The 24,215-nt window shown below is 34.4% G+C and overlaps 2 protein-coding genes across 2 annotated transcripts; both read right to left on the bottom strand.

The window, feature by feature from the left end:
- Positions 1 to 3,762: 3,762 nt before the first annotated feature.
- Positions 3,763 to 4,440, bottom strand: QIL1 (MICOS complex subunit MIC13 homolog QIL1). Its single transcript, XM_088034342.1, has 3 exons — positions 4,299 to 4,440; positions 4,067 to 4,223; positions 3,763 to 4,021 (listed from the first exon to the last, which is right to left on the bottom strand). The coding sequence occupies exons 1-3, from the start codon at positions 4,304 to 4,306 to the stop codon at positions 3,812 to 3,814; spliced, it is 375 nt and encodes a 124-aa protein (XP_087890468.1). The 5' UTR covers positions 4,307 to 4,440; the 3' UTR covers positions 3,763 to 3,811.
- A 50-nt stretch (positions 4,441 to 4,490) lies between these two features.
- LOC148175776 (protogenin A-like) lies at positions 4,491 to 21,084 on the bottom strand. The gene is made up of 14 exons (XM_088034276.1): positions 20,858 to 21,084; positions 11,588 to 11,911; positions 11,304 to 11,445; positions 11,187 to 11,255; positions 10,923 to 11,128; positions 10,546 to 10,878; positions 10,299 to 10,496; positions 7,774 to 7,926; positions 7,254 to 7,725; positions 7,079 to 7,209; positions 6,841 to 7,028; positions 6,312 to 6,791; positions 6,158 to 6,259; positions 4,491 to 6,109 (listed from the first exon to the last, which is right to left on the bottom strand). Exons 1-14 carry the CDS (start codon positions 20,922 to 20,924, stop codon positions 5,891 to 5,893), a joined length of 3,084 nt encoding a protein of 1,027 aa, XP_087890402.1. The 5' UTR covers positions 20,925 to 21,084; the 3' UTR covers positions 4,491 to 5,890.
- Between the last annotated feature and the right edge of the window lie 3,131 nt (positions 21,085 to 24,215).

Raw genomic sequence — 24,215 nt, 5'->3', positions numbered from 1 at the left:
GCGAAGTTAGCGATTTAAACAAAAAACAGTGACAGAACGATGTGAAAAAAGGGACAAGAGCGCGAATTTCGAGGATTTCAGATTCACAAACGTGAAGTTAGCAATTTAGACTAAAAACAACGACAGAACGATGCAAAAAAGGGACAAGAGCGCGAATTCTAGGATTTTCAATTTACAAACGGGAAGTTAGCGATTTACACTAAAAACAGCGACAGAGCGAAGCAAAAAAAAAGGGACAAGAGTGCGAATTCCAGGATTTTAAATTTAGAAACGCGAAGTTAGCGACTGAAACAAAAAACAGCGACAGAGCGATGCAAAAAAAGGGACAAGGGCGCGAATTCTAGGATTTTCAATTTACAAACGCGAAGTTAGCGATTAGACTAAAAACAGCGACAGAGCCACGCAAAAAAATTAGAAAAAAAAGTTTACCATTTAGTATCTTTTTGCCGCTCTAACAACGGTTTCTTTAACAACTGGATTCCTGTTATTTCCACATTGAAAACAAATTTCGCTGAAGCTATCCATCCACCATCGTTTAACTCTTGCCAATCTGTCCGTCAATGCACTTGGTAATTCCCAATCCACTCATCAAGTTCCTGAAGGTAATCTGGAATAGAACCATTTGAATTAATAAATACCTAATAAACATTTGTTGGAATTTTGTAACTTTGATTTAACTCCAGCTACTTTTTGGACCTGTACAGTTTTTGTTGCAAATCTGATTGACTTTACCACTTTTTTCTAATCTGTTAATATTTGTTAGCAGTCAGATGAGAAATGTCAGTTAATGTTCACAAGTTTTTTTCTGATATCTAAAATGAAAACAATGCAATTTATTCTTACTTTTGTCAATTACTGGTGTTGCATTTCCGAAAAGTTGATACAGAAATCAACCGTAAACGCATTTCCCAACCATTTTCCAAAGTAATAAATTCACGAATGTCACAAACGTCAAAATTTTTAAATGCAACAAAATGCCTAAAAGTCCATAGTAGGTACAATTTCTGGTAGGCACAAAAGTACGTTTTTCACTGAACCAATCAAATGCAAGAATTTTTGCCTATTGTACAAGTCCAGTGGAAATTTATTTGTGCAACATGGAGGAAAAAAAAAATCATTTTATTAATAGCAATTACTTGAAATTTGCAATTTTAATGTCTTCCCTCCAGTTTGACAAACAAAAATTAAAGAAAATTTGCAAATTACCTAATAAAGGAATACAAATCTTCCAATAAAGAGATGGCAGAAGACGACATCTAAAACATTTGCATTAAATTGATCAGTGTTCACGTTATCAGTGATATCTCTTTAACTTATTAAGCATTTATTTAAAAAAATGGCAGGATCTATTAAAATCATTTCGGCTTGTTAAAATATTAACTCACTTCTTTTTTATACATGATAGAAGATGTTTAAAAAAATCGCAAATCAAACAATTTAAATTTTCACAAAAAATCACTTAGAACCTTATAATTCTCACGTCGCGACATATTGATAAGACCCTGGTAATTTTTATCATGTTAAATTGGTGATTTGGAAAAATTTCGTTCAACTAATCAAAAGCAAGCATTTTTTGGCTATCTGAAAAGCAGTGAAAATTGAAAAACCGAGGGAAATTCAAAATCGAAAATTCACTAAGAAACCTCAACTCAACTCTGTCCAAAATATGTCTGACAACAATCTTAAAAATCCACTTCAACATTCTCTAATTGCTTTCAAATGGCCAGTCCATACAGCTACTTCAAGCCTTCCCAAACGATTTCAACAAATTATACCAAATATACACTTTTAACAAGTATGTTGGCCATACCACTGTGCCCCAAAGTTGATTTCCCACCTCCACGTCCGACATTCTTAGATTTCTTCATGCCCTTGTAGATATCCAACATCTGCACAAAGTCCAATTGAATTCAAATTCAAACAGCTGCACTACAAGTGTTTGTTCTTCTCCTCCGTCGCGATTTTTGTCTTCTACACCATGAGATTCTTGCTTTCTTGTAAACAAATGCATTCATGTTCTTCCTAGAAACACAGTTTTTTAATAGATCACCTAATTCACATTCACAACAAATTTGACTACACAAGCGCCAAAGAACAAAAGCACACCTCAAACAATAGTCAAATCTCAGCCCATACTTTAACTGTTAAATTACTTTCCATCTTAAAAAACATGACAAGATCGCAAAAGCTAAAAAAATCCTGACTTACAGAATGCTCACTTCCTGACCAAATTTGAGAATCCGCTTGGTAATCCTCCATGTGGCATCTCTTCAGTGCACTTCTCCTCCCTGAAAAAACATTCAAAAATCAATGAAAAGTTGAGACAGCAGCAGTAGCAACTTCTAAATTAAAAAAACTAAAAACTAACCCCATCGCTTAGGCTAGCAGCTATGAAGGTGTTTCTTCACTTCTTGATGATGGGTTAAAAACTCCTTCATTAGCAAATTAAGAAGTTGGTCCGCTGCACAACTCCAAAATCCGCGAAGTACAATATCTAGTTGCTTTCTGAGCGATCAGCTTGGCTACAAAAGTCTTAGACTTGGTTTCTTTTACTCCAGATAACTTCACAACATCCATTTCCTGAAACATTTAAAGAATTAGTTGATAATCAACGACAATACAGATCAGATTTCAGTTTTTTTCTTACAATTGTACTAAACAAATAATACCTGTGGCACTCATTGGTAACTTTTGTTTTCTTAGGTTGACAATCTGTACACACTATTCACGCAACCAATGAGAAAAAAGGATTTTTTTTGATTGACACAACCAATCAGAAAAAATTGTTTCTTTCTAAATTTTAATTTCAAAAGGAATCAAATTAAAGTTTCACCTGTTCAGACAACCTAATTTACTTCATAGAGGGCCCCAATTCACGATGTTAAAACCGCATTACCTCAATGTTTTCAGTCTTTGAAGTTTCAACTTTCTCCAATTCCCTTCACTTTCAAATTACAGCTTCTTACAGTCATGTACTTGAAGCCTGCATCCACATTTTCATCAGATTAAGCGAAAAATAGCTCTTAGGACTTGGTAAAACATGAAAATCTTCCACTTGCAACACATTGCCTAAAATTGTACAAAACATACCAAAACTATGTTTTAAAGACTTGTTCGCATACTTGGGTTATCCAAAAGTAGCTGATTGTCCCAATAACAGCATAATTATCAATTGAAACCGTTTTTTCGACACTAAACACCATCAAACACAATTTACTTCGAGTGAAGTTAGCTGCAAATTGTATTGACATTACAGGAATTGTATGTACCGACTATGTGTAGAGATGGGCTCACTACGAAACATTTGCTGGTTATTTAACTTACAGAAAAATAACAAGCGTTACTAGCGAGTTGTTCAGACACAGGCAGTAACTTTGCCTTTATTTAATAATTACTTGCAAAAAATTATAAAGTGACATTTGAAATGTATTACTGGTGGCCTACCTAATTTTTAATTATTTATTAAAATATTTTGCAGATAATTAAAAAAAAACGTAATATGCCAAAATTGATAGACTAAACTAGAACTCGTAAAGCTTCAATTTTTTTTTAAATCTCTTAAAAAAGGAGAATTTTGATTTCTCTTGTGTGAAACCGGCTGCAAGTTTGATAGTTTACCGCAAAAAAACAGCCAAATTAGCGCTGCAATCAGACCAACAAAACCGCGCGAAATTCAAACAATTTAAATCATAATAAGAGTTTTCGTGTTTTTTATTTCTGAATTAAGAGCATAAAGAAGTAACAGTGTTGAGAATAATAATGTCAACACAAACAGAATTTATTAATAAATTACTTTACATATCAAATTAAATTACTTCGTGGGTTTCTCAGGGCTGCTCGGTGTCGCTTGCAACAAATTCTGTATTTCACTATTCGACAACACCGAAGAAACTCCTTCATTCGTCCACTTTACAACATCTCTTGGTAACTCACTCAAGAACTTAAAAGTTGCAATTACTCCTTTATTCCAATACAAGCTAAGAGTATCAGAGGGGCGGCCAGAAATCGAAGTTTCAGGTAACTAAAATCACAACAATAAACAAGGAAATTTAGCCTCTCCACTTACTTCAATCGGAATCTGATTAGAAACTTCCTTAACATAGGGCCCCAGGACTGTATTTAGCCGATCGTACACCTTCAGGGACTCCTGACTGTCTTTCCAAACCCCTTCCTTATTCAGATAGTAGACAGCAGTACCGGCAATCCCTGCTTTGATAGCAAATCTAAAAAAGTTATGTAACATAACCTCACTTGCGTGGGGGCTGCCGCAGCCAAAGTATCAGACGGAGAAGTCTTACCTGAACATGTTTGTGTTGTTGTAACACCGAAAAACTCGAGGAATGAGGGGAGGAACTGCTCGAAACGAGTAATTTTGAATTTGTGTTGTCGTAAAAAGTTTTGACAATTGACAGGTTGTAATTTGATTCTTCAAGGAGCGGGAGATTTAAAAAAAAATGTTTATTTGTGGATCTGGAGGGAAAAGTGCGAGATATTTTAAATATACTTTATTTTTAAAATACATTGTAATATCGCATTCATTCAAGCGTACAAAAATATATTATTAACACATTTACACTTTTTTTTATTTAAATATAATTTACAATATGAGTTGCAATAACAGTATCTAATACAAGTGAATTTTATCTGTGGGACTTGACCATTCGTTGTTGAGAAAATATCACGAAACTGAGTATAACTGAAAGAAGGTGTCAGTTTATTGCTAATTTAGTAAAGAAAAGTGTAGAATTAAGTACTTGATGAATATCCCACAGCGAAAATTCCGTAAAGAAGTCTGTTGGCTACAAAATTTAAACTAGCAGCCTCTCACATCAGACTTTTCGGTAAAATAAAATATTAAATAATATCGGATGGACATACAATATATTTCATAGTCAAAGATAAAGCAACTAAACGAACTAAAATGCCCTGAGACATAACATAAATATTATATATTAGGAAAATACTTAAATTACTGTAACATTATAAGTGAGGTAGATTTAAATGCATATAATAACTATTTGAACAACTTGGCTTTAATGAATGAGGGTCTATTGCTATAATTTGGAATGTAAAAACGGTAACCTAACATATGTTAGCTGTTTCCATAATACTTAATATTGTCTGGAGGAATGTGTTCCGTTTTTAAGGTGCAAAAACATAACAAAAATAGGTAACTCTAAAATAACCTTAAGACAATATGTACAGCAAAAAAAGATCGTTGTTTTGTACAATATAAAGGCACAAACCACATAGCGTTGTGACTGAATAAAGAATAATTTTATAAACAATTTTGTACAACAATGGAATATTCATCTTTGGGTATATAAATAATAAATACGCTTTGTTGGTAACGTCGATAAAGAACAGTTAACATTGTAGAACCATCTAACATATATTAAAACACTGTAACAACCAGACATAAACACGCATTCATTCTCAATCACACTGTATATGCTGTACAATAACATTTCATTATACCTAAGCTATTATATGTAAACGTTGTCAGGTACCTGTTGTAACTATAATGCTAATTAAAAATTACAAAACTCCCCCACCGACGCCCCAATTTTGAAAAGTCGTCAAATCAAACTCGTCCGAACTGATAAGTAAAAAATTAAGTCGCGTCGGTGCGGTCAAATAAAGTTAAAGGTATTGAGCAATTGAGTTCTTAAAAACCGTAGCCTATTGCGATACTGTCGTCAAATCAAGCGTAATACTTCAACTATTGTCGAGGAACTCTAAGAAAAACCTGTCGGATCAAATAAATTAAACTAAACGAGAGTGTCTAGAATCTTCAGTCATCCATTATTGAACTTGAATAACAATTTTCAGTTAAAACGGGATTGGTCGTGGTATTTCCTATATTATATTGACTAAAACATCGACCGGTTTATCCATTAGGTCTAACATCTTTAAAGTTGGAGTTTTGGAACTCGCGGTTGAATTTTCCGGGGTTTTTCAACTGAAAATTGCACTGGTGGTTCGGTTCGGAAACTGTGACTATTTTTGAATTCTCTAAAAGACTGTGCAAGTCGTGGAGTTTGGAGGTCTTCAAATTCGAATTCGAATCCTCTTCGTAAGGCTTCCCGTTGCATTCCAGCGCATAATACTACAAAAACACTCATAGAAAACTCATCGAAACCCTCAAATCTCTTACTCGAGGATTCTCAGTGATGTGAACAACTCCGTTCGCCACGTGGCCGTTCATGTAGGGCTTCGCAGAGCCGTTTATGTGCCCATTTGGAAACCCGTCACTCCCCTGAACAAACAAAACGTGAAATCAACGAGCGAAACTCCCCAACTATACTCACTTTGGTATCTAAATGCGCTGATGGATCCGGTGGGATATTCGAGCCATCATCAGTCACCAAGTGCTCGACTTCGTGGACGGCGGGGTTCTCCAGTCGCACTTGCACTGAACTCCCCTCGGAGGCGTACTGCGCCACCGCCGGGTAGTAGTTGTTCGCCGCCGCCATCCGCGCGCGAGAAAACGCCCGCGAAAACGCCCTCTTCCGCATGAGAATGGTGAAACTCACGCAGAGGATTATGCAGAGGAGGGTGATGGTGGCACCGGTGATGATGCCTAAATTTTGATTGTAGTCCTCGTTTTGTGACTCTGATTGTTGTTCCACGTTTTTGATGTTCTTTGTGTTGATTTTGATCGGATAAATGGGGTTGCCGAGGCCCACTTCAGACGCCGCTCGGACGTACACGGTGTACTCTGTTCCGGGCTGCAGGTCCAGGAGGAGGGTGGAGAAGATCTGGTCGTCGGAGGCGCCCGACCAACAATCCTGGAAGAAAACCACAGTCAAAATCTGGATTTTCTTTAGGAAAACTTACCTTTAACTTGTCATGGGTGGTTGACACCGACTTGTTGAACCAGTCATCCAAAGGCCAATTTGCATTCGGCGTATAAAGAATCAAATAACCCGTCAATCTCCCGTTTTTGTGTAAAGGCGCACGCCAATGTAAACAAGCTGTAGTTTCGTTAACAACCTGATAATTCAAGTTTAAAACCTTTGAAGGCACTAAAACCACAAATCTTCAGTTTTTACCACACTAATAAGATCAGACTCACCATCAGCAGGAGTGCGAATTGTGGTAAATTGAGAAAATGGACCAAAATTCCCGTAAAAATTGTGAGCTCGCACTTTAAAATCGTACGAGCAATTGGGTTGTAAATCAGTGATCACTAAATAATTGAAAGCACTGCAAGAAAATCGTCAGGAGGTGTCTCCTCCGGCTATACGAACCTTTTGAGTAAATCCTTCTCGTCGCAGTCTAAAACCTTCTTACTCTCCACCATACAAATCGAATAAAATCGAACATTCTCGCTGTTATCACCCCACGTCAAGTTAAGATAAGTGGGGGCGATGTGGTCCGCCTGCACCCCTTCCACCGCCAGGGGGATGGAATTCGTCGTATTCTCACTATTCCGATTGTGGTTCTTCGGAACGAACGCCACCCATGGAGACCCATCGGATTTCGCCCACGCTGGTATCACCCTAAACTCGTACTCCACCGAGGGACTCAACCCGGAAATAATGTGTGAAAATTCTTCGGAATGCTCCGAGTGTACCGAAGACCGTCCTTGGCGTCTCCACTGTACTTTGTAAAATTGTTTTGTACCATCGCAAGGAACATCTGTGCTTATTTTAGACCATGATAATTCGATGGAAGTTTCGTTCACTGGGATTACTTGGAGGTTGCGTCGGCCTTTTGTGCCTAAAACGGGGTTGGTTAAATAAAGAGGGGACGGTAGAAAAGGCTTACCTGTCTTGCAGGTGACTTTCTCGGACTGGTCGCTTGCTACGCGTGAATATAGGCGAATGTAACACGTGTAATTTGTACTACCGTTAAGACCAGATGCTAGATACTGCGTTTTGTTTGTGACGTAGTCGGCACCTGGAAATTCACGTCCCATTGCTAGAAAAAACAAAAGAATTGATTGGTTTTCTGGAAAAATTCAATAGATTTCAGCTTCTCAATTAGTCAGACTCTCACTTTTCAGGCCCTTTAGCTTAAAGTGAGCTTACATCTCAATTTGTGAGATTCTCACTTTTCAGACTCTTCTAACTTCTTAATCCGTCAGAATCTCACTTTTTAGACTCTTTTAGCATCTCATTTTGTCAGATTCTCACTTTTCATACGCTTTTACCTTCTCAATTTGTCAGATTCTCATTTTACAAACGTTTTTAACTTCTCAATTTGTAAGATTCTCACTTTTCAGACCCTTTTAGCTTCTTAATCTGTCAGATTCTCACTTTTCAGATACTTTTACCTCTTCATTTGATTACATTCTTACTTTTCAGACATTTTTAGCTCTCCTTTTTTCGGATTCTCATTTTTAAAATGCTTTTAACTTCTCACTTTTCAAATATTTTTAGCTCTTCAATTTATGACATTCCAAACATTATTTCAGGCATTTTCAGCTCCCATTTTGTGAAATTCTCACTTTTCAGACACTTTTTTACTTCTCAATTTGTCAGATTTTCACTTTTCAGAGCCTTTTAGCTTCTCAATTTGTCACATTCTCACTTTTCAGACACTTTTAACTTCTCACTTTGTCAGATTTTCACTTTTCAGAGCCTTTAAGCTTCTCAATTTGTTAGATTCTCACTTTTCGGACCCTTTTGTCTTCTCAATTTAACAGATTCTCAGTTTACAAACGTTTTTACCTTCACATTCTGTCAGTTTCTCAGTTTTCAAACATTTTTAGTATTTGATCAGATTTGAACTCTTTAGACGTTTTTAGGGTCTCACTTTGTCAGATTCTTAGTTTTCGGACTCTTTTAGCTTCTTAACCTGTCAGATTCTCACTTCTCCTCATTTTATTACATTCTAACTGTTCATAAGTTTTTAGTTCTCATTTTGTCAAAATCTTATTTTGCAGATGCTTTTAACTTCTCATTTAGTCTAATTCTCACTTTCCAGACAATTTTAGCTCTTTATTTTATGACATTCCAACTTTTATTTTGTCAAATTCTCACTTTTTAGACCCTTGTAACTTCTCACTTTGTCTGATTCTCACTTTTCAGACACTTCGCTCGTCATTTTATGATATTCCAACCTAATCAGGCGTTTTCAGCTCCCATTTTGTAAAATTCTCAGTTTTCAGATGACTTTAACTTATCCATCTGTCAGATTCTCACTTTCCAAACTATTTTGACTTCTTTCTTTGTCAGATTTTCACTTTTCAGACATTTTTAGCTTCATAATCTGTCACATTCTCACTTTTCAGACCCTTTTAGCAGCTCAATTTGTCAAATTCTCACTTTTAAAACGCTTTTACTTTCTCGATTTGTCAGTTTCTCACTTGTCAGACATGCTTTTAACTTCTCATTTCGTCTGATTCTTACTTTTTAGACACTTTTAGCTCTTCATTTTATGAAATTCTAACCTTTTCAGGCATTTTCAGCTCCCATTTTGTCACCTTCTCAATTTTCAGAAGACTTACTTCTCATTTTGTTAAATTCTCATTTTTCAAACGCTTTTATCTTCTCATTTTGTCAGAGTCTCACTTTTCAGACATTTTTAGTTCTTTATTTCATCACATTCAAACTTTTGCAACATTTTTATCTCTCATTTTGGCAAATTTTCACTTTTTAGATGCTTTTAACTTTGTCAGACCTTTTTAGCTTCTTTATCTGCCAGATTCTCATTTTCACACTTTTAGTTCTTCATTTCATGACATTCAACCTCTTCAGGTTTTTCAGGAATTTTCAGAAGACTTAACTTCTCATTTTGTTAAATTCTCACTTTTCAGACGTTTTTAGTTCTTTATTTTATCAGTTTTCAGATGTTTTTAGAGCTCATTTTGTCAAATTCTCACTTTTCAGACCCATCTAACTACTCAATTTGTCATATTTTCACTTTTCAGACGCCTTTAACTTATTTTGTCAGACCCGCTTTTCAAACACTTCTAGCATCTCACTTTCTTAACCCTTTTAGCTTCGTAATTTATCAGATTCTCGCTTTTCAGGCGGTTCGAGCTTTTTATTCCGTCAGTGTCCTACTTTTGAAGTTTTCAATTTATCTTAATTTTCACCAAACCCCAAATCACACAACTAAACTCCAAAACCCGGCGTGTGCACGACAGTACAAAAACCTCGCTACCAACATAAAAAAATCCCAAAGCCTCCAAACTTTCGCCACCGAAAAAACCCAACAAACTTTCGAAACTAAATTTCCCAAACTCCGATATCTTTTATATCGAGTTATTACTTCCTCCTTGCATAATTCACCAACTTACTCCAAGTTTAATGTAATCGATTTCACGCCCAATTTTTCCCACCAACCTGTATAATAGCAGTAGATGCTGTAGGCCGTAACGGACACATTCCTGGGCGACTCCCAACTAAGACAAATACTCGTGTCGTCAAAAACGCGACATTGTACATTTTCAGGGGGACTAGGAGTGTCGAGAAAACTGTTCACCAACTGAGCTGCCGCCCAAACTCTACCCGCCGCATTGACAGCGATGCACTGGTAGATTCCTATGAAGAAAATCGTTAGTTTTGGTGGAGGCGCCAAGGAGGTACCGACCTGAATCTGAAGTAAAAGTGTGACTAATGACCAATCCTGTGGGATTCTTCTTTAGTCTAGCCTCGTTGGGAAGTGGTTCTCCGTTTTTTAACCAGTAAATTTTTGGTTTGGGTGTCCCCAACGCCTGACAATCAAGTCTGATTGTCTTGGCAGGGGGGTACGTTGTAGAAATTGGTGTAATGTTGAAATATGGTTTTTGTTGTACGTCTAAGGTGTAGATTTTGGTGGTGCGTCCACCAGAATTGTAAGCTATACAAGTGTAGTTGCCGGCGTCACGAAAACTTACATTATGGATTTGTAAAACACTCGAGTTACTTATAACAATACTATTACCTGGAACCGAAGATTAAGGGAGGAAATTCAACGGAGCGACTTACTATTAAGCCATTGTACTGTAGGAATAGGCCATCCATTCACAGCGCAATATAAATTTATGTTGTCTCCAATCAAAACTGTGGTATTCGGTAAAATATCAAGAGGTAGAAACGTCGGTTGAACAGTCTGCATCGGAGCTGTAGAAACCGTTAGCTGAACTATCTTACTATGTTTAGTCTTTTTAAGTAAATTATTGGTTGCAATACATCTGAAAATTCGTTTAAATTTCAGACAACTGAAGGATGTTAATTAAAACAGGGTTTTACCTATATGATCCTGCGTCTGAGGAATGAGTTTCTGTAATTAATAGAGCTCCCGTCGGGAGAGGAACGTATCTAGAAAAAAACTTGTATTAAATCCATGAAAACTGACCACTAGCTCACCTTTTATTATGAGGTAGAGGTTTGGTATTCTGCTCCCACTTAATTTGTGCAGCAGGAACAGCACTAATCTTGCAGAAAATGACTGCGGGTTGAGATTCTGGAACACTCAGATTACTTGGTTGCTTGTCGAAATCGCCCAAATCTGCAAACAAACACAACTGAGGTCAACCCGCTGCTTTGTTTATCCAATTAAGAAGAAGAGGAAACGGACTAAAAACTGATGACTGATAAATTATGACGGAAAAACAAACAAATTCAAGTTCATTCTTATTTAGTCTACTTACAGACGATTTTTAATTTGGCAGGATTAGAGAGCATCGAAACATTTTGAGCGGACGCTCGACATCGATATTCTCCACTGAAGTGGTTCTTTTTGCTACCACCGACTTTGGGGAAGTACAGAGACCCATCGCTCTGTATGTATCGTTTGGTGTCGTTGATTTTGATTTGTATGTCATTGTGAAACCAAGTTATTTGGAGGCCAGGTGTTAAGGACTTTGCATCGCATCGCAGGGTGGCCGATTGTCCTCTACTCACTGTTACATCTTTTGGGTCTTTTAGTTGAATCGAGAGAGGGATTTTTGGGGGGTCCACGGCTCCTGCAAGCGCTGAAACAAACACAATTATAATTACGATTATATCAATTTAGAAGTTTTTTGTTTTGTGCAGCAATAAAAAACTGGGATTCAAAAAAAAGTTTCTGAGATATGACAATAGAGCATTTTTATAACAGTATAACTCTGGTCATTTTAACGCATTCAAATTTGAGCGAAATAATAATATAGACTTGGTTATTATATTCGCAAAATTTCAAAATTATAGAGCAAAAGAGACAAGTTTTGAAATTTTTTATTTCGAGGATAAACCCAAAATACACTTTTTTATCAAAAAACGTGTGACACAGGTAATTTTAACATCACAGCAATTAAATTTGGGGAGGTTAGTAATTTAAACTCGGTTATTAACTGTGCCAAATTTCAAAAAAGTAGAGCAAAGAAAACAAATGTTAGAATTTTTTATTTTACAGATTAGCCCAAAATACATTTTGTTTCTATCAAAAAACGTGTAACTTTAGTAATTTTAACGCCACAGCAACGAAATTTGGGAAGATTACTAATTTAAACTTGGTTATTAATTGTACCAAATTTCAAAATTATAGAGCAACAGAAACAGATTTTGGAATTTTTTTATTTAGCGGATTAGCCAAAAAATACATTTTTTTTTCTATCAAAAAACGTGTAACTTTAGTAATTTTAACGCCACAGCAACGAAATTTGGGAAGATTACTAACTTAAGCTTGGTTATTAACTGTACCGAATTTCAAAATTCTAGAGCAAAGCAAGCAGATTTTAAAAATTTTTATTTTGCGGATTAGCCCAAAATACACTTTTTTTTATCAAAAAACGTGTAACTGAAGTAATTTTAACGCCACAGCAATAAAATTTAGGAAGGTCACTAATTTAGACTTGGTTATTAACTGTGCTTAAATTCAAAATTATAGAGCAACGGAAACAGATTTTGGAATTTTTTATTTTGCGGATTATCCCAAAATACATTTTTTTTAATAAAAAAAAACGTGTAATTTTCGTAATTTTACCGCCACATCAACGAAATTTGAGGAGATTACTAATATGGGGTTAGTTATTAACTGTACCAAATTTCAAAATTATAGAGCAATAGAGACAAATTTTAAAATTTTTTATTTTGCGGATCAGCCCAAAATACATTTTTTCTCTATCAAAAAGCGTGTAACTTTAGTAATTTTAACGCCACAGCAACGAAATTTGGGAATATTACTAATTTAGAGTTGGTTATTAACTGTGCAAAATTTCAAAATTATAGAGCAGAGGAAACAGATTTTGGAATTTTTTATTTTGCGGATTAGCCCAAAATACACTTTTTTTTATCAAAAAACGTGTAACTGAAGTAATTTTAACGCCACAGCAATAAAATTTAGGAAGGTTACTAATTTAGACTTGGTTATTAACTGTGCTTAAATTCAAAATTATAGAGCAACGGAAACAAATTTTGGAATTTTTTATTTTGCGGATTAGCCCAAAATACATTTTTTCTCTATCAAAACGCGTGTAACTTTAGTAATTTTAACGCCACAGCAACGAAATTTGGGAATATTACTAATTTAGAGTTGGTTATTAACTGTGCAAAATTTCAAAATTATAGAGCAAAGGAAACAGATTTTGGAATTTTTTATTTTGCGGATTAGCCCAAAATACACTTTTTTTATCAAAAAACGTGTAACTTAAGTAATTTTACCGCCACAGCAATAAAATTTAGGGAGGTTACTAATTTAGACTTGGTTATTAACTGTGCTTAAATTCAAAATTATAGAGCAACGGAAACAGATTTTGGAATTTTTTATTTTGCGGATTAGCCCAAAATACATTTTTTTTATAAAAAAACGTGTAATTTTCGTAATTTTACCGCCACATCAACGAAATTTGAGGAGATTACTAATATGGGGTTAGTTATTAACTGTGCCAAATTTCAAAATTATAGAGCAATAGAGACAAATTTTAAAAATTTTTATTTTGCGGATCAGCCCAAAATACATTTTTTCTCTATCAAAAAGCGTGTAACTTTAGTAATTTTAACGCCACAGCAACGAAATTTGGGAATATTACTAATTTAGAGTTGGTTATTAACTGTGCCAAATTTCAAAATTGTAGCGCAAAGAAGACAAATTTTAGAATTTTTTATTTTGGGGATTAACCCAATATGCATTTTTTTCTATCAAAAAACGTGTAAATTTAGTAATTTAAACGCCACAGCAACGAAATTTGGGAAGGTTACTAATTCAGACTTGATTATTAACTGTGCCAAATTTCAAAATTGTAGATCAAAAGAGAAAAATTTTGGAATTTTTATTTCGAAGATGAACCATAAATACCCCTTTTTTTATCAAAAAACGTGTAACTCTAGTAATTTGAACCCCACAGCAATCAAATTTGGGGTGGCAACCGTAAATTTGCCAGTTTTCCATCGCAATTTCTGCAGTCCTGCCAACACGTGAAAAAATTCAGGCCTCCTACCCGCGTCGAACATCTTGGAATTATTCTAAAATTTTCCATATTTCCAGGTTCATGACCTCCAATAAAAAACAAACAATGAAATATTAATTTTTTCCAACCGAATTGCTCAGAGCACGCTCATTTAACTTCTTGTTTACAAACACCAGTGCACATTTTTTTTTTCTAAAAACGAAAGACAATAAAAATCCAGGATTTAGCCCAGTCTGCGCATGAGCTGCCAAAGAAAAGAATCAAGTATCTGTTATTAAGTAAGAGGTGAGCCTAAAGGGGCCTCCATCGGCCTTGAACGTCAACGCATTACCGAAATTAGCGCTACGCACCAAATACCCGACTTCCTACGCATTGCCAACCGCAAAACAACAAAGTGCGTGACCGTTCATACTTTGAATTGTATTAATTTGACACTACAATGGGACACACATTCATTGTACGACCTAAATGAAGAGGACGATCTTTTACGAAGTTGTTGGCTACAAATAGCACCAGAATGCGGACATCGACAGGTGCTGGAATTGTTCTTCCGATCAACGCCTTCAGGCGGTGGAAAAATAAGTGGAAAGTTTCAATTATGGAAATGGATTGCTAATTAATTGGAAATGATGTAACCCTTTTCATGGGTCCAATAATAAATTGATAAGGGCACAATTTTTTAGTTTTAGTTAATTACGTAATCGAGGTTCGTAAGGTTTTTAATTTTTAAAACCAGTTTTTACAGTTTCGACAAAACTTGAAGAAAATTAATTAACAGTTTCCTCGACGACAATCAAAGAAAATAATTGTCTTCCAAACGAATAAAAACAGACACTTAATCGTGCGTCCAGCATATGAACTGTTAGAAAATTACAGAATTATTCGAAATGCGCCTTCCACGAATGCACTCGGTGCATTGAACTCACTGCAGTATGTCCTAGTGAAAAAGCAATAGAAGTTCAAGTCGATATTACTCATTGTTTCATCCCAACCCAACAACACAAAACGACAAAAAATTCGACAAAACTCCAAACTTCTGAAGAAATGAAGTCATGTCCGCAGTGCAACTACCTGTTTGACTTCTTGCATTTCATTCACCTCAATTTTCTCACCATTCAAAAACGTTTTTATGAATGTAGATAAACATAAATAAAAGTAGTAAACAAACTAAATATGACAGGAGAAATTATTATGATTGTCGCTTTACCACATGGTGTGTGGATTTTTTTTTAAATTTCCACTTTGAATTTGTAAATCGTAATTTATGATAAAGCTTGATGAAATTCCGCCCACGTGAGATGGTGCCAACAAACCGCAGTTTGAAAACAGTGATGAACGAAAATATCATCCAATAAAATGGTTGGAGGCGATCTGCAGACTTCACTTGCGCAATCTTCGCATAAATGACGTCCAATGGAAGATTTGATGCGTTTGCTTCTGGTTTCTGTCTTATGGGGGCGATTTTTATTTTATTTTTTTGTAATTGAACAATCAAATTTAGGAGGATTACTAATCGAGACTTCCTTGTTAACTGGCCCAAATTGTAAAATTTTAGCGCAAAAGAGACAGATTTTACAATTTTTTATTTCGCAGATTAACCCAAAATATCAAAAATCGTGTAACTTTAGTAATTTTAAAGCCAAAGCAACGAAATTTAGGGAGATTACTAATTTATGGTTGGTTATTAACTGTGCCTAATTTCAAAATTATAGAGCTAAGAAGACCGATTTTAGAATTTTTTATTTTGCGGATTAGCCCAAAATACATTTTTTTTCTATCAAAAAACGTGTAACTTTAGTAATTTTAACGCCACAGCAACGAAATTTGAGGAAATTACTAATTCAAAATTGTTTATTAACTGTGCCAAATTTGAAATTTGTAGAGCAAAGAAGACAGATTTTAGATTTTTTTATTTTTCTGATTAACCCAAAATGCATTTTTTTCTATTAAAAAACGTGTAACTTTAGTAATTTTAACATCACAGCAACAAAATTTGCGGAGGTTACTAATTTAAACTTGGTTATTAACTATACCAAATTTAAAAAATGTAGAGCAAATGAGACAAATTTTAGAATTTTTTATTTTACGGATTAACCAAAAATGCATTTTTTTTTATCAAAAAAACGTGTAACTTTATTAATTTTGAGGCCACAGCAACGAAATTTGGGGATTTTACTAATCAAGACTTCATTATTGACTGTCCCACATTTCAAAATTGTAGAGCAAAGAAGACAGATTTAAGAATTTTTTATTTTGCGCATTAACCCAAAATAGATTTTTTTCTATAAAAAAACGTATAACTTGAGTAATTTTAACGCGATAGCAATGAAATTTAGGGAGGTTACTAATTTAGACTTAATTATTAACTGTCCCATATTTCAAAATTGTAGAGCAAAAAAGACAGATTTAAGAATTTTTCATTTTGCGCATTAACCCAAAATGGATTTTTTTCTATAAAAAAACGTGTAACTTTGGGAGGTTACTAATTTAGACTTAATTATTAACTGTGCCAAATTTCAAAATTGTAGAGCAAAAATAACAGATTTTAGATTTATTTATTTTGCGGATTAACCCAAAATGGAATTTTTTTCTATCAAAAAACGTGTAACTGTAGTAATTTTGACGCCACAGTAACGAAATTTGGGGAGTTTTCTAACTAAGACTATCAAATGTACCAAATTTCAAAATTGTAGAGCAAAGAAGACAGATTTTAGAATTTTTAATTTTGCGCATTAACCTAAAATGGATTTTTTTTTATCAAAAAATGTGTAACTTTAGAAATTTTAACGCCACAACAGCGAAATTTATAAAGATTACTAATTAAACTTGGTTATCAACTGTGCCAAATTTTAAAATTATAGAGCAAAGAAGGCTAATTTTAATTTTTTTTATTTTTGCGGATAAACTCAAAATGAAATTTTTCCTATCAAAAAACGTGTAACTTTAGTAAATTTAACGCTACAGCAACGAAATTTGGGGAGATTACTAATTTAGGGTTGGTTATTAAGTGTGCTAAATTTTAAAATTATAGAGCAAAGGAGACAGATTTTAGAATTTTTTATTTTGCGGACTAGCCCAAAATACATTTTTTTCTATTAAAAAACGTGTAATTTTAGTAATTTTAACGCCACAGCAATGAAATTTGAGGAAGTTACTAACTTAGACTTGTTCATTAACTGTGCTAAATTTCAAATTTGTAGAGCAAAGGAGACAGATTTTCTAATTTTTTATTTTGCGGATTAACCCGAAATGCATTTTTTTTTATCAAAAAACGTGTAACTTTAGTAATTTTAAAGCCATATCAATGACATTTGGGAAGATTTTTCAGTTGGACTTGCTTAATAACTGTACTAAATTTCAATATTATAGAGCGAAAGAGACCAAGACTATTTACCATATTAAGGATCGTATGCACTGATTTTCTAAAAGTCTAAGTTTTCATCATTTTTTTAGAGTCCTTCAGGATGTTCAGCAACGTTTTCCAGAGATTCTTTAAGATTCGTTTCGCAGGATTATCTAGGACTAAAATATCAAAATCAATAACAGTTCTACCAACATCCCGCCCAAAAGCAGAGCCAGTCAAAAGCAGAGCAAAGTGCGGTAGTGACCACGAAAATTAGTGGGCAACTAGATATTAGAACCTAAAGATCATTATTGAATGGCACTTTAGTCTTAGCGTATCATATGTAGTAGAATAAGTTAGACCAAAATTGCTTATTGATCACATCTATGATCAGATTGTAATTTTATAAACACTGGCAATGGTGTTTATTTAATAAAAAAAAAAAAATCCCGCCCAAGACCAAGGCCTCCTCGATAATTAACAAATTCGCGATTCTTTCCGAACTTATCTGATCCGAATCAGCAAAAGCAAGAACGTGCAATGGCATTCAATTACAATTCGGCATTCAAGATTGAATAAGGTGGCACCGCATCGTATTTCCAGACGTAAATGTGCAACGGTTTGCAGTAACTGACCTCCTCTTTATATTTTGGGTTTCGTTACTGACCCAGACACTACATTATTGTTACAGGGGGGTCACGTATTCTAAACACACACAACCAAGCTTGTCGGGGACCAACGAATGCAACATTGGATCGTCTCAAGGACTTGACTAAAACTGTTAAGTTACGAAATGTTTATATGCAAAAAATGGCACAAAAAACGGAACACCAAACGAGATTCTAGTGTTGACATCACATCTGGGTTTCTTTCCGCTTTAATCCTAGCGACTAAAGTTATTGTTGGGGCATTCAAGTGGTCGAGACAATTATAGATGAAGCTGCGGAAGTTTTTTTAGCCACGTTATGTAAGATAACATTTTGAGTTATCGGGAAATTTTACTTGCTAATTGTAAGAAAACTAGGGAAAAGCTTTTACGAGCTCTCCGAATATTTGCTTCAAGGCTAGGAATGTGATTAATTAGTCGAGAATGCTGATCCTCGGCCAAGAATCTCTCTAGCAGGCCTCGAATTATATCAACGTGTTGGTAACACTGGCCAACTGTCAAATTCCCGAGCCTACTTTAGTTATTTACTCTTCTATTTCGAAAGCTTTAAGTGGTTATTATCACTCAAATCCGTTACCTCAACAACAAATAAATTAACAGAAAAGATAAAGTTTGAAAATTCGAACGAATTTTCCACGCCAACACAGAACAAACAGTATTTTACGACTACAGCCCACAAAAACGTTTTTGTGTAGTTGCAAAAATTATATAATGCCGAAGGTGCGGTGTGACCGTCATAAAACGAAACTCTTTGTTGGCGGAGACGCCAAAGGAGCTGTCAAACGGACGAAGAAAACGTGGCCGGAAATCACATAAAATTGCAATAAAAATATTAATTAACCCTTTAACTGTTGAAAACATATATATACGGTTTGCCATTTTTCTCAGAAAATGCAATACAAAGAATTTGAAATTTTAGGGACAAAAATAAGCAGATAAAACGAATAGAATAAATAGATCCACAACTTGCTTATTTTAAATGAAACATCCTATATTTTTTTTGCATTTTTGAATTCTACATAGTATGTGTTTGCAATTGCTATACCTTAATTGTATCATTTCTCAAAAATCTTAATTTTTCAAAAAAAAAAATTAAATTTGCATTACAAAAAAAATATTTACACAAAATTTTTAGAGATTTTTTATTTCTATTAGACCACCAAATTTGTTTATAAAAAATCTATATAAAATTGAATTGTAACTATTCCAAAGCATGCTTAAAAAATTGGAAACTTCTTTTTTCCATACTTTTAGTAGGAAACATGTGTCCAATACATAAAGTTTAACAAAAAATTTTATTGTACGTTTGTATTGTGATTATTTTCCTATTAACGTGTCACTTTTGAAATAAATCATAGGCTGCTTGTCTCGGAAAAAAAATTTTACTTCTGTTGAGCAATTGTTTTTTAGAAAAATCAAGATATCTCTGAAATGGTTCAATTAAAGTATAGCATATTATATCGAGAGATCAAATAAAAACTCATCCTTCCGCTTTGAAATTTCAAGTCATGTCTTTGATTGAACAAACAGGTTTTATTTCTGTCAAGTAATTTGACGTCAAACTGGAAATTTTATAAAAATGTTAATGAACGATTTTGACAACGTTGTCATGTTTAATTCACATTACAAAAAGTTCTCTTATGAAAAACTAATCAGAACACGAACTTTTGCTTTTCAATTTTTGCATTTCAAGACAGTTTTCATCTTATAACCTCAAAATTGGCAGCTGTCAAAGTGGCAATTAAGAACAAGCTGTCGAATTCCAAAGGTAACTGAGGATGAATTTTTATTTGATCTCTTGATACATAAAGTTAATTTGAATCTGAAAATGCAATAATATATGGGGTGAAAAAATGTCAAAACGTATAGTTTATACGTTTACAACAGTTAAAGGGTTAATAACAGACAAAAGACATGTTGGTAGCACTGTCATTACGTTGAAATTGGTGCTTAGCAGGGATACCAACATAAAACTGCAAGTCTAGGCCGCCCAGTATAAGATGTGTGCCAACGCTTATTAATTCATGAGAATGTTGAAACTGATACACCCTGTATATGTCGCTGTCGAAACGTCGATTGAAATGACTTTCCCACGAAATGTATCAATTTCGCTTCTACGCACCAGGAAATTCGGCGTTTTAAAGAAAGTCACGGTCACGTATTTATATAGGCGACGTTTCGATGGTGCCATCCTCAGGAATTAGCTGGTAAAAGTGGGTAAAAACGGTAGCGATATTTGATAGCGTCCCAGGAAATCGATTTAGCAAATAGGGTAAAAAATGTGCATAACAGGTAGATCGAATAAAACGTAATATGACAGTGTGACAGTAAGCATGGCCTCACGTTTTGTCATTGTCAGTATCACTGCGTATAATTTCCGGCATGGCCAACGTGATGCATTATCAGTGAAAAGTGATACTTTTCGTATCATGTGGAAATCTTAAGAGACAATCTAAACACCCGCCATATTGGTACACAATGTTTTCGATGTTTTCGTGAGGAAAGTGGATTTGTCGATACTTACGCGATGCAGGGCCGAGAAAATATCCTATTGCAAACACAATGCCGAATTGAAGTATTCGTAACGCCATAAATAAGTACTCATTTGGGAACTTTGTACACTCAAGACACAGTCCTTAACACAACACTTTGCGAGAACTATCAAAGCACATCGACGTGAACGATGTTTTCTAGTCAGCTCGTTCCATACAGACGAATAACCAACCATTTAGCATATACGTTGTCGTCATGCGCACTCCTTTGCGATTCTTCATTAAAAAAAGTCATCATGGCAAATAATAAACCTCTTCGGAAATCAAGATTTATTACATCATTATGTTATGTTATGTCACTACCCTTCTGATCGCAATGCACCAATGCACCCTATTTATCATTCTATCGAGGGGTACTTACTATTACGTTATCATCATAGTGGGCTAGGACTGTGGTAGTAAACAAACTTTATGAATGAAAAACCACTCGCTTTAGATAATTTACAAAATAATCACACGAGTACTAAATATCTTATCACGAGTGTTATTATTATTGTTTATAAATTAATTTAGTTACGACATTCCGAGATAAAAAAATTCACACGATTAACTGTTACACTCACTATAAATAGATAAGCAAAAATTATGGTGATACTGGAGGCTCTACATTTTCTACAAGTTGGTAAAACTACCCTATATCTCCCGCAACTTCTTTTTTTTTATTTTTTCTGCGGATTGGAGTGGGAAAATTTGACAAGTGAAGCTCTAGTAATACAAGGGTGTGTTCATAAAGTAAGACGTCAGTTGGAGCGTGTGACGTCAGAGTGATGTGATTAACACTCTGAGATTCGCCAGAGTGTTGTTGCGTTTAAGAACGGTTTCCGTGGTTATTAAATGTTCGACAAATAGGTACATCACCTACATACAAAACGCAATTTTCGCGAAAATTCATGACAAAAACTATACCAAACTTCTGATATCGACATCTCGCTTATTTTTTCGAGTAAACTTGAGTTATTATACATCAGTGTACGCAGAATTTTACGCAGATTCCAAATCTGGGATTTAAATTCAGATCCGACAACAAATAACTGAGTTATGGCCGATCAAAGTTTCGGATAGTTGATTTTCATTTTTTCTCATTTTTCCCAATTTTCAAAGTTAAATATCTCGGAAACTATTAGAGATATTGAGATGCGGTTTGCGCCATCGTTTTTCTCGGCTCATTTTACGTTAGAAAATGTGCTTAAAAGCCCAAAATTCGATAGTCGATTTTTCGCGAAAAAAAATTGCGACTCAAACGATAAAAATTTTTCAATTTTTTTAATTTTTGGCCATAACTCGCAAACTATTTGTCTTATAGATCTCAAATTTGGCCAGTAGATAGATTTTGAGCTCCGCTTTCGACTGATGTATAATTCAATGCTATTAAACGTCATTTTCATTTTGAAAACATTGATTGAAAATCGCCCTAAAATGATGTTTTTAAAACAGTTTTTGGCCAATACCTCGTTTATTTATTAAGTAAACTCAACAAATATGGCCTCATTTTACGCAGAATTTTACGCTGAATCCAAAAATATAATAATTTTTTAATATTTGTCAATAAATAACCGAGTTATGGCCGTTTGAAATTTTGGGTTGTCGCCAGAGGGTCAAATTTTCGAAGGTTCGAAACAATTCATGCTCGATATCTCGAAAACTATTTGAGATATTGGAATGCGGTTTGCGGCATCGTTTTTCTCGCAATTTTTTACATAAGAAATCGTTTTTATATTTTCCAATAGTCGAAATTTGCAAATTTTCGCGAAAATTCATGATCATATAACTATACCAAATTTCTCATATCGATATCTCGCTTATTTTTTAGAGTAAACTTGAGTTATTATACATCAGTGTACGCAGAATTTTACGCAGATTCCAAATCTGGGATTTAAATTCAGATCCGACAACAAATAACTGAGTTATGGCCGATCAAAGTTTCGGATAGTTGATTTTCATTTTTCCCAATTTTCAAAGTTAAATATCTCGGAAACTATTAGAGATATTGAGATGCGGTTTGCGCCATCGTTTTTCTCGGCTCATTTTACGTTAGAAAATGTGCTTAAAAGCCCAAAATTTGATAGTCGATTTTTCGCGAAAAAAAATTGCGACTCAAACGATGAAAATTTTTCAATTTTTTTAATTTTTGGCCATAACTCGCAAACTATTTGTCCTATAGATCTCAAATTTGGCCAGTAGATAGATTTTGAGCTCCTCTTTCGACTGATGTATAATTCAATGCTATTAAACGTTATTTTCATTTTGAAAACATTGATTGAAAATCGCCCTAAAATGATGTTTTTAAAACAGTTTTTGGCCAATACCTCGTTTATTTATTAAGTAAACTCAACAAATATGGGTCTCATTTTACGCAGAATTTCACGTTGAATCCAAAAATATGATAATTTTTTAATATTTATCAATAAATAACCGAGTTATGGCCGTTTGAAATTTTGGGTTGTCGCCAGAGGGTCAAATTTTCGAAGGTTCGAAACAATTCATGCTCGATATCTCGGAAACTATTGCAGATATTGAGATGCGGTTTGCGCCATTGTTTTTCTCGCGATTTTTTACATAAGAAATCGTTTTTAGATTTTCCAATAGTCAAAATTTGCAAATTTTCGCGAAAATTCATGATTAAAACTATACCAAATTTCTCATATCGATATCTCGCTTATTTTTAAGAGTAAACTTGAGTTATTATACATCAGTGTACGCAGAATTTTACGCAGATTCCAAATCTGGGATTTAAATTCAGATACGACAACAAATAACTGAGTTATGGCCGATCAAAGTTTCGGATAGTTGATTTTCATTTTTTCTCATTTTTCTCAATTTTCAAAGTTAAATATTTCGGAAACTATTAGAGATATTGAGATGCGGTTTGCGCCATCGTTTTTCTCGGCTCATTTTACGTTAGAAAATGTGCTTAAAAGCCCAAAATTCGATAGTCGATTTTTCGCAAAAAAAAATTGCGACTCAAACGATGAAAATTTTTCAATTTTTTTAATTTTTGTCCATAACTCGCAAACTATTTGTCTTATGGATCTCAAATTTGGCCAGTAGATAGATTTTGAGCTCCGCTTTCGACTGATGTATAATTCAATGCTATTAAACGTCATTTTCATTTTGAAAACATTGATTGAAAATCGCCCTAAAATGATGTTTTTAAAACAGTTTTTGGCCAATACCTCGTTTATTTATTAAGTAAACTCAACAAATATGGGCCTCATTTTACGCAGAATTTTACGCTGAATCCAAAAATATGATAATTTTTTAATATTTGTCAATAAATAACCGAGTTATGGCCGTTTGAAATTTTGGGTTGTCGCCAGAGGGTCAAATTTT

Source organism: Gnatocerus cornutus, chromosome 4 (genome assembly GCF_029298725.1).
Source record: "Gnatocerus cornutus isolate USDA-ARS CGAHR chromosome 4, icGnaCorn1.1, whole genome shotgun sequence".
Lineage (NCBI taxonomy): Eukaryota > Metazoa > Arthropoda > Insecta > Coleoptera > Tenebrionidae > Gnatocerus > Gnatocerus cornutus.
The sequence above is the reverse complement of the archived record's forward strand: the minus strand, read 5'-3'. Positions and strand labels throughout refer to the sequence as shown.

Coding starts and splice junctions, on each gene's coding strand:
- QIL1 (XM_088034342.1), bottom strand. Junction 4,022..4,066: donor CTAATCAGATTCCGATTGAA/GTAAGTGGAGAG, acceptor TTGTGATTTTAG/TTACCTGAAACTTCGATTTC.
- LOC148175776 (XM_088034276.1), bottom strand. CDS start 20,924: ATGGCGTTACGAATACTTCAATTCGGCATTGTGTTTGCAATAGGATAT. Junction 10,879..10,922: donor TACAGTACAATGGCTTAATA/GTAAGTCGCTCC, acceptor CTTCGGTTCCAG/GTAATAGTATTGTTATAAGT. Junction 6,110..6,157: donor ACATCACTGAGAATCCTCGA/GTAAGAGATTTG, acceptor GTGTTTTTGTAG/TATTATGCGCTGGAATGCAA.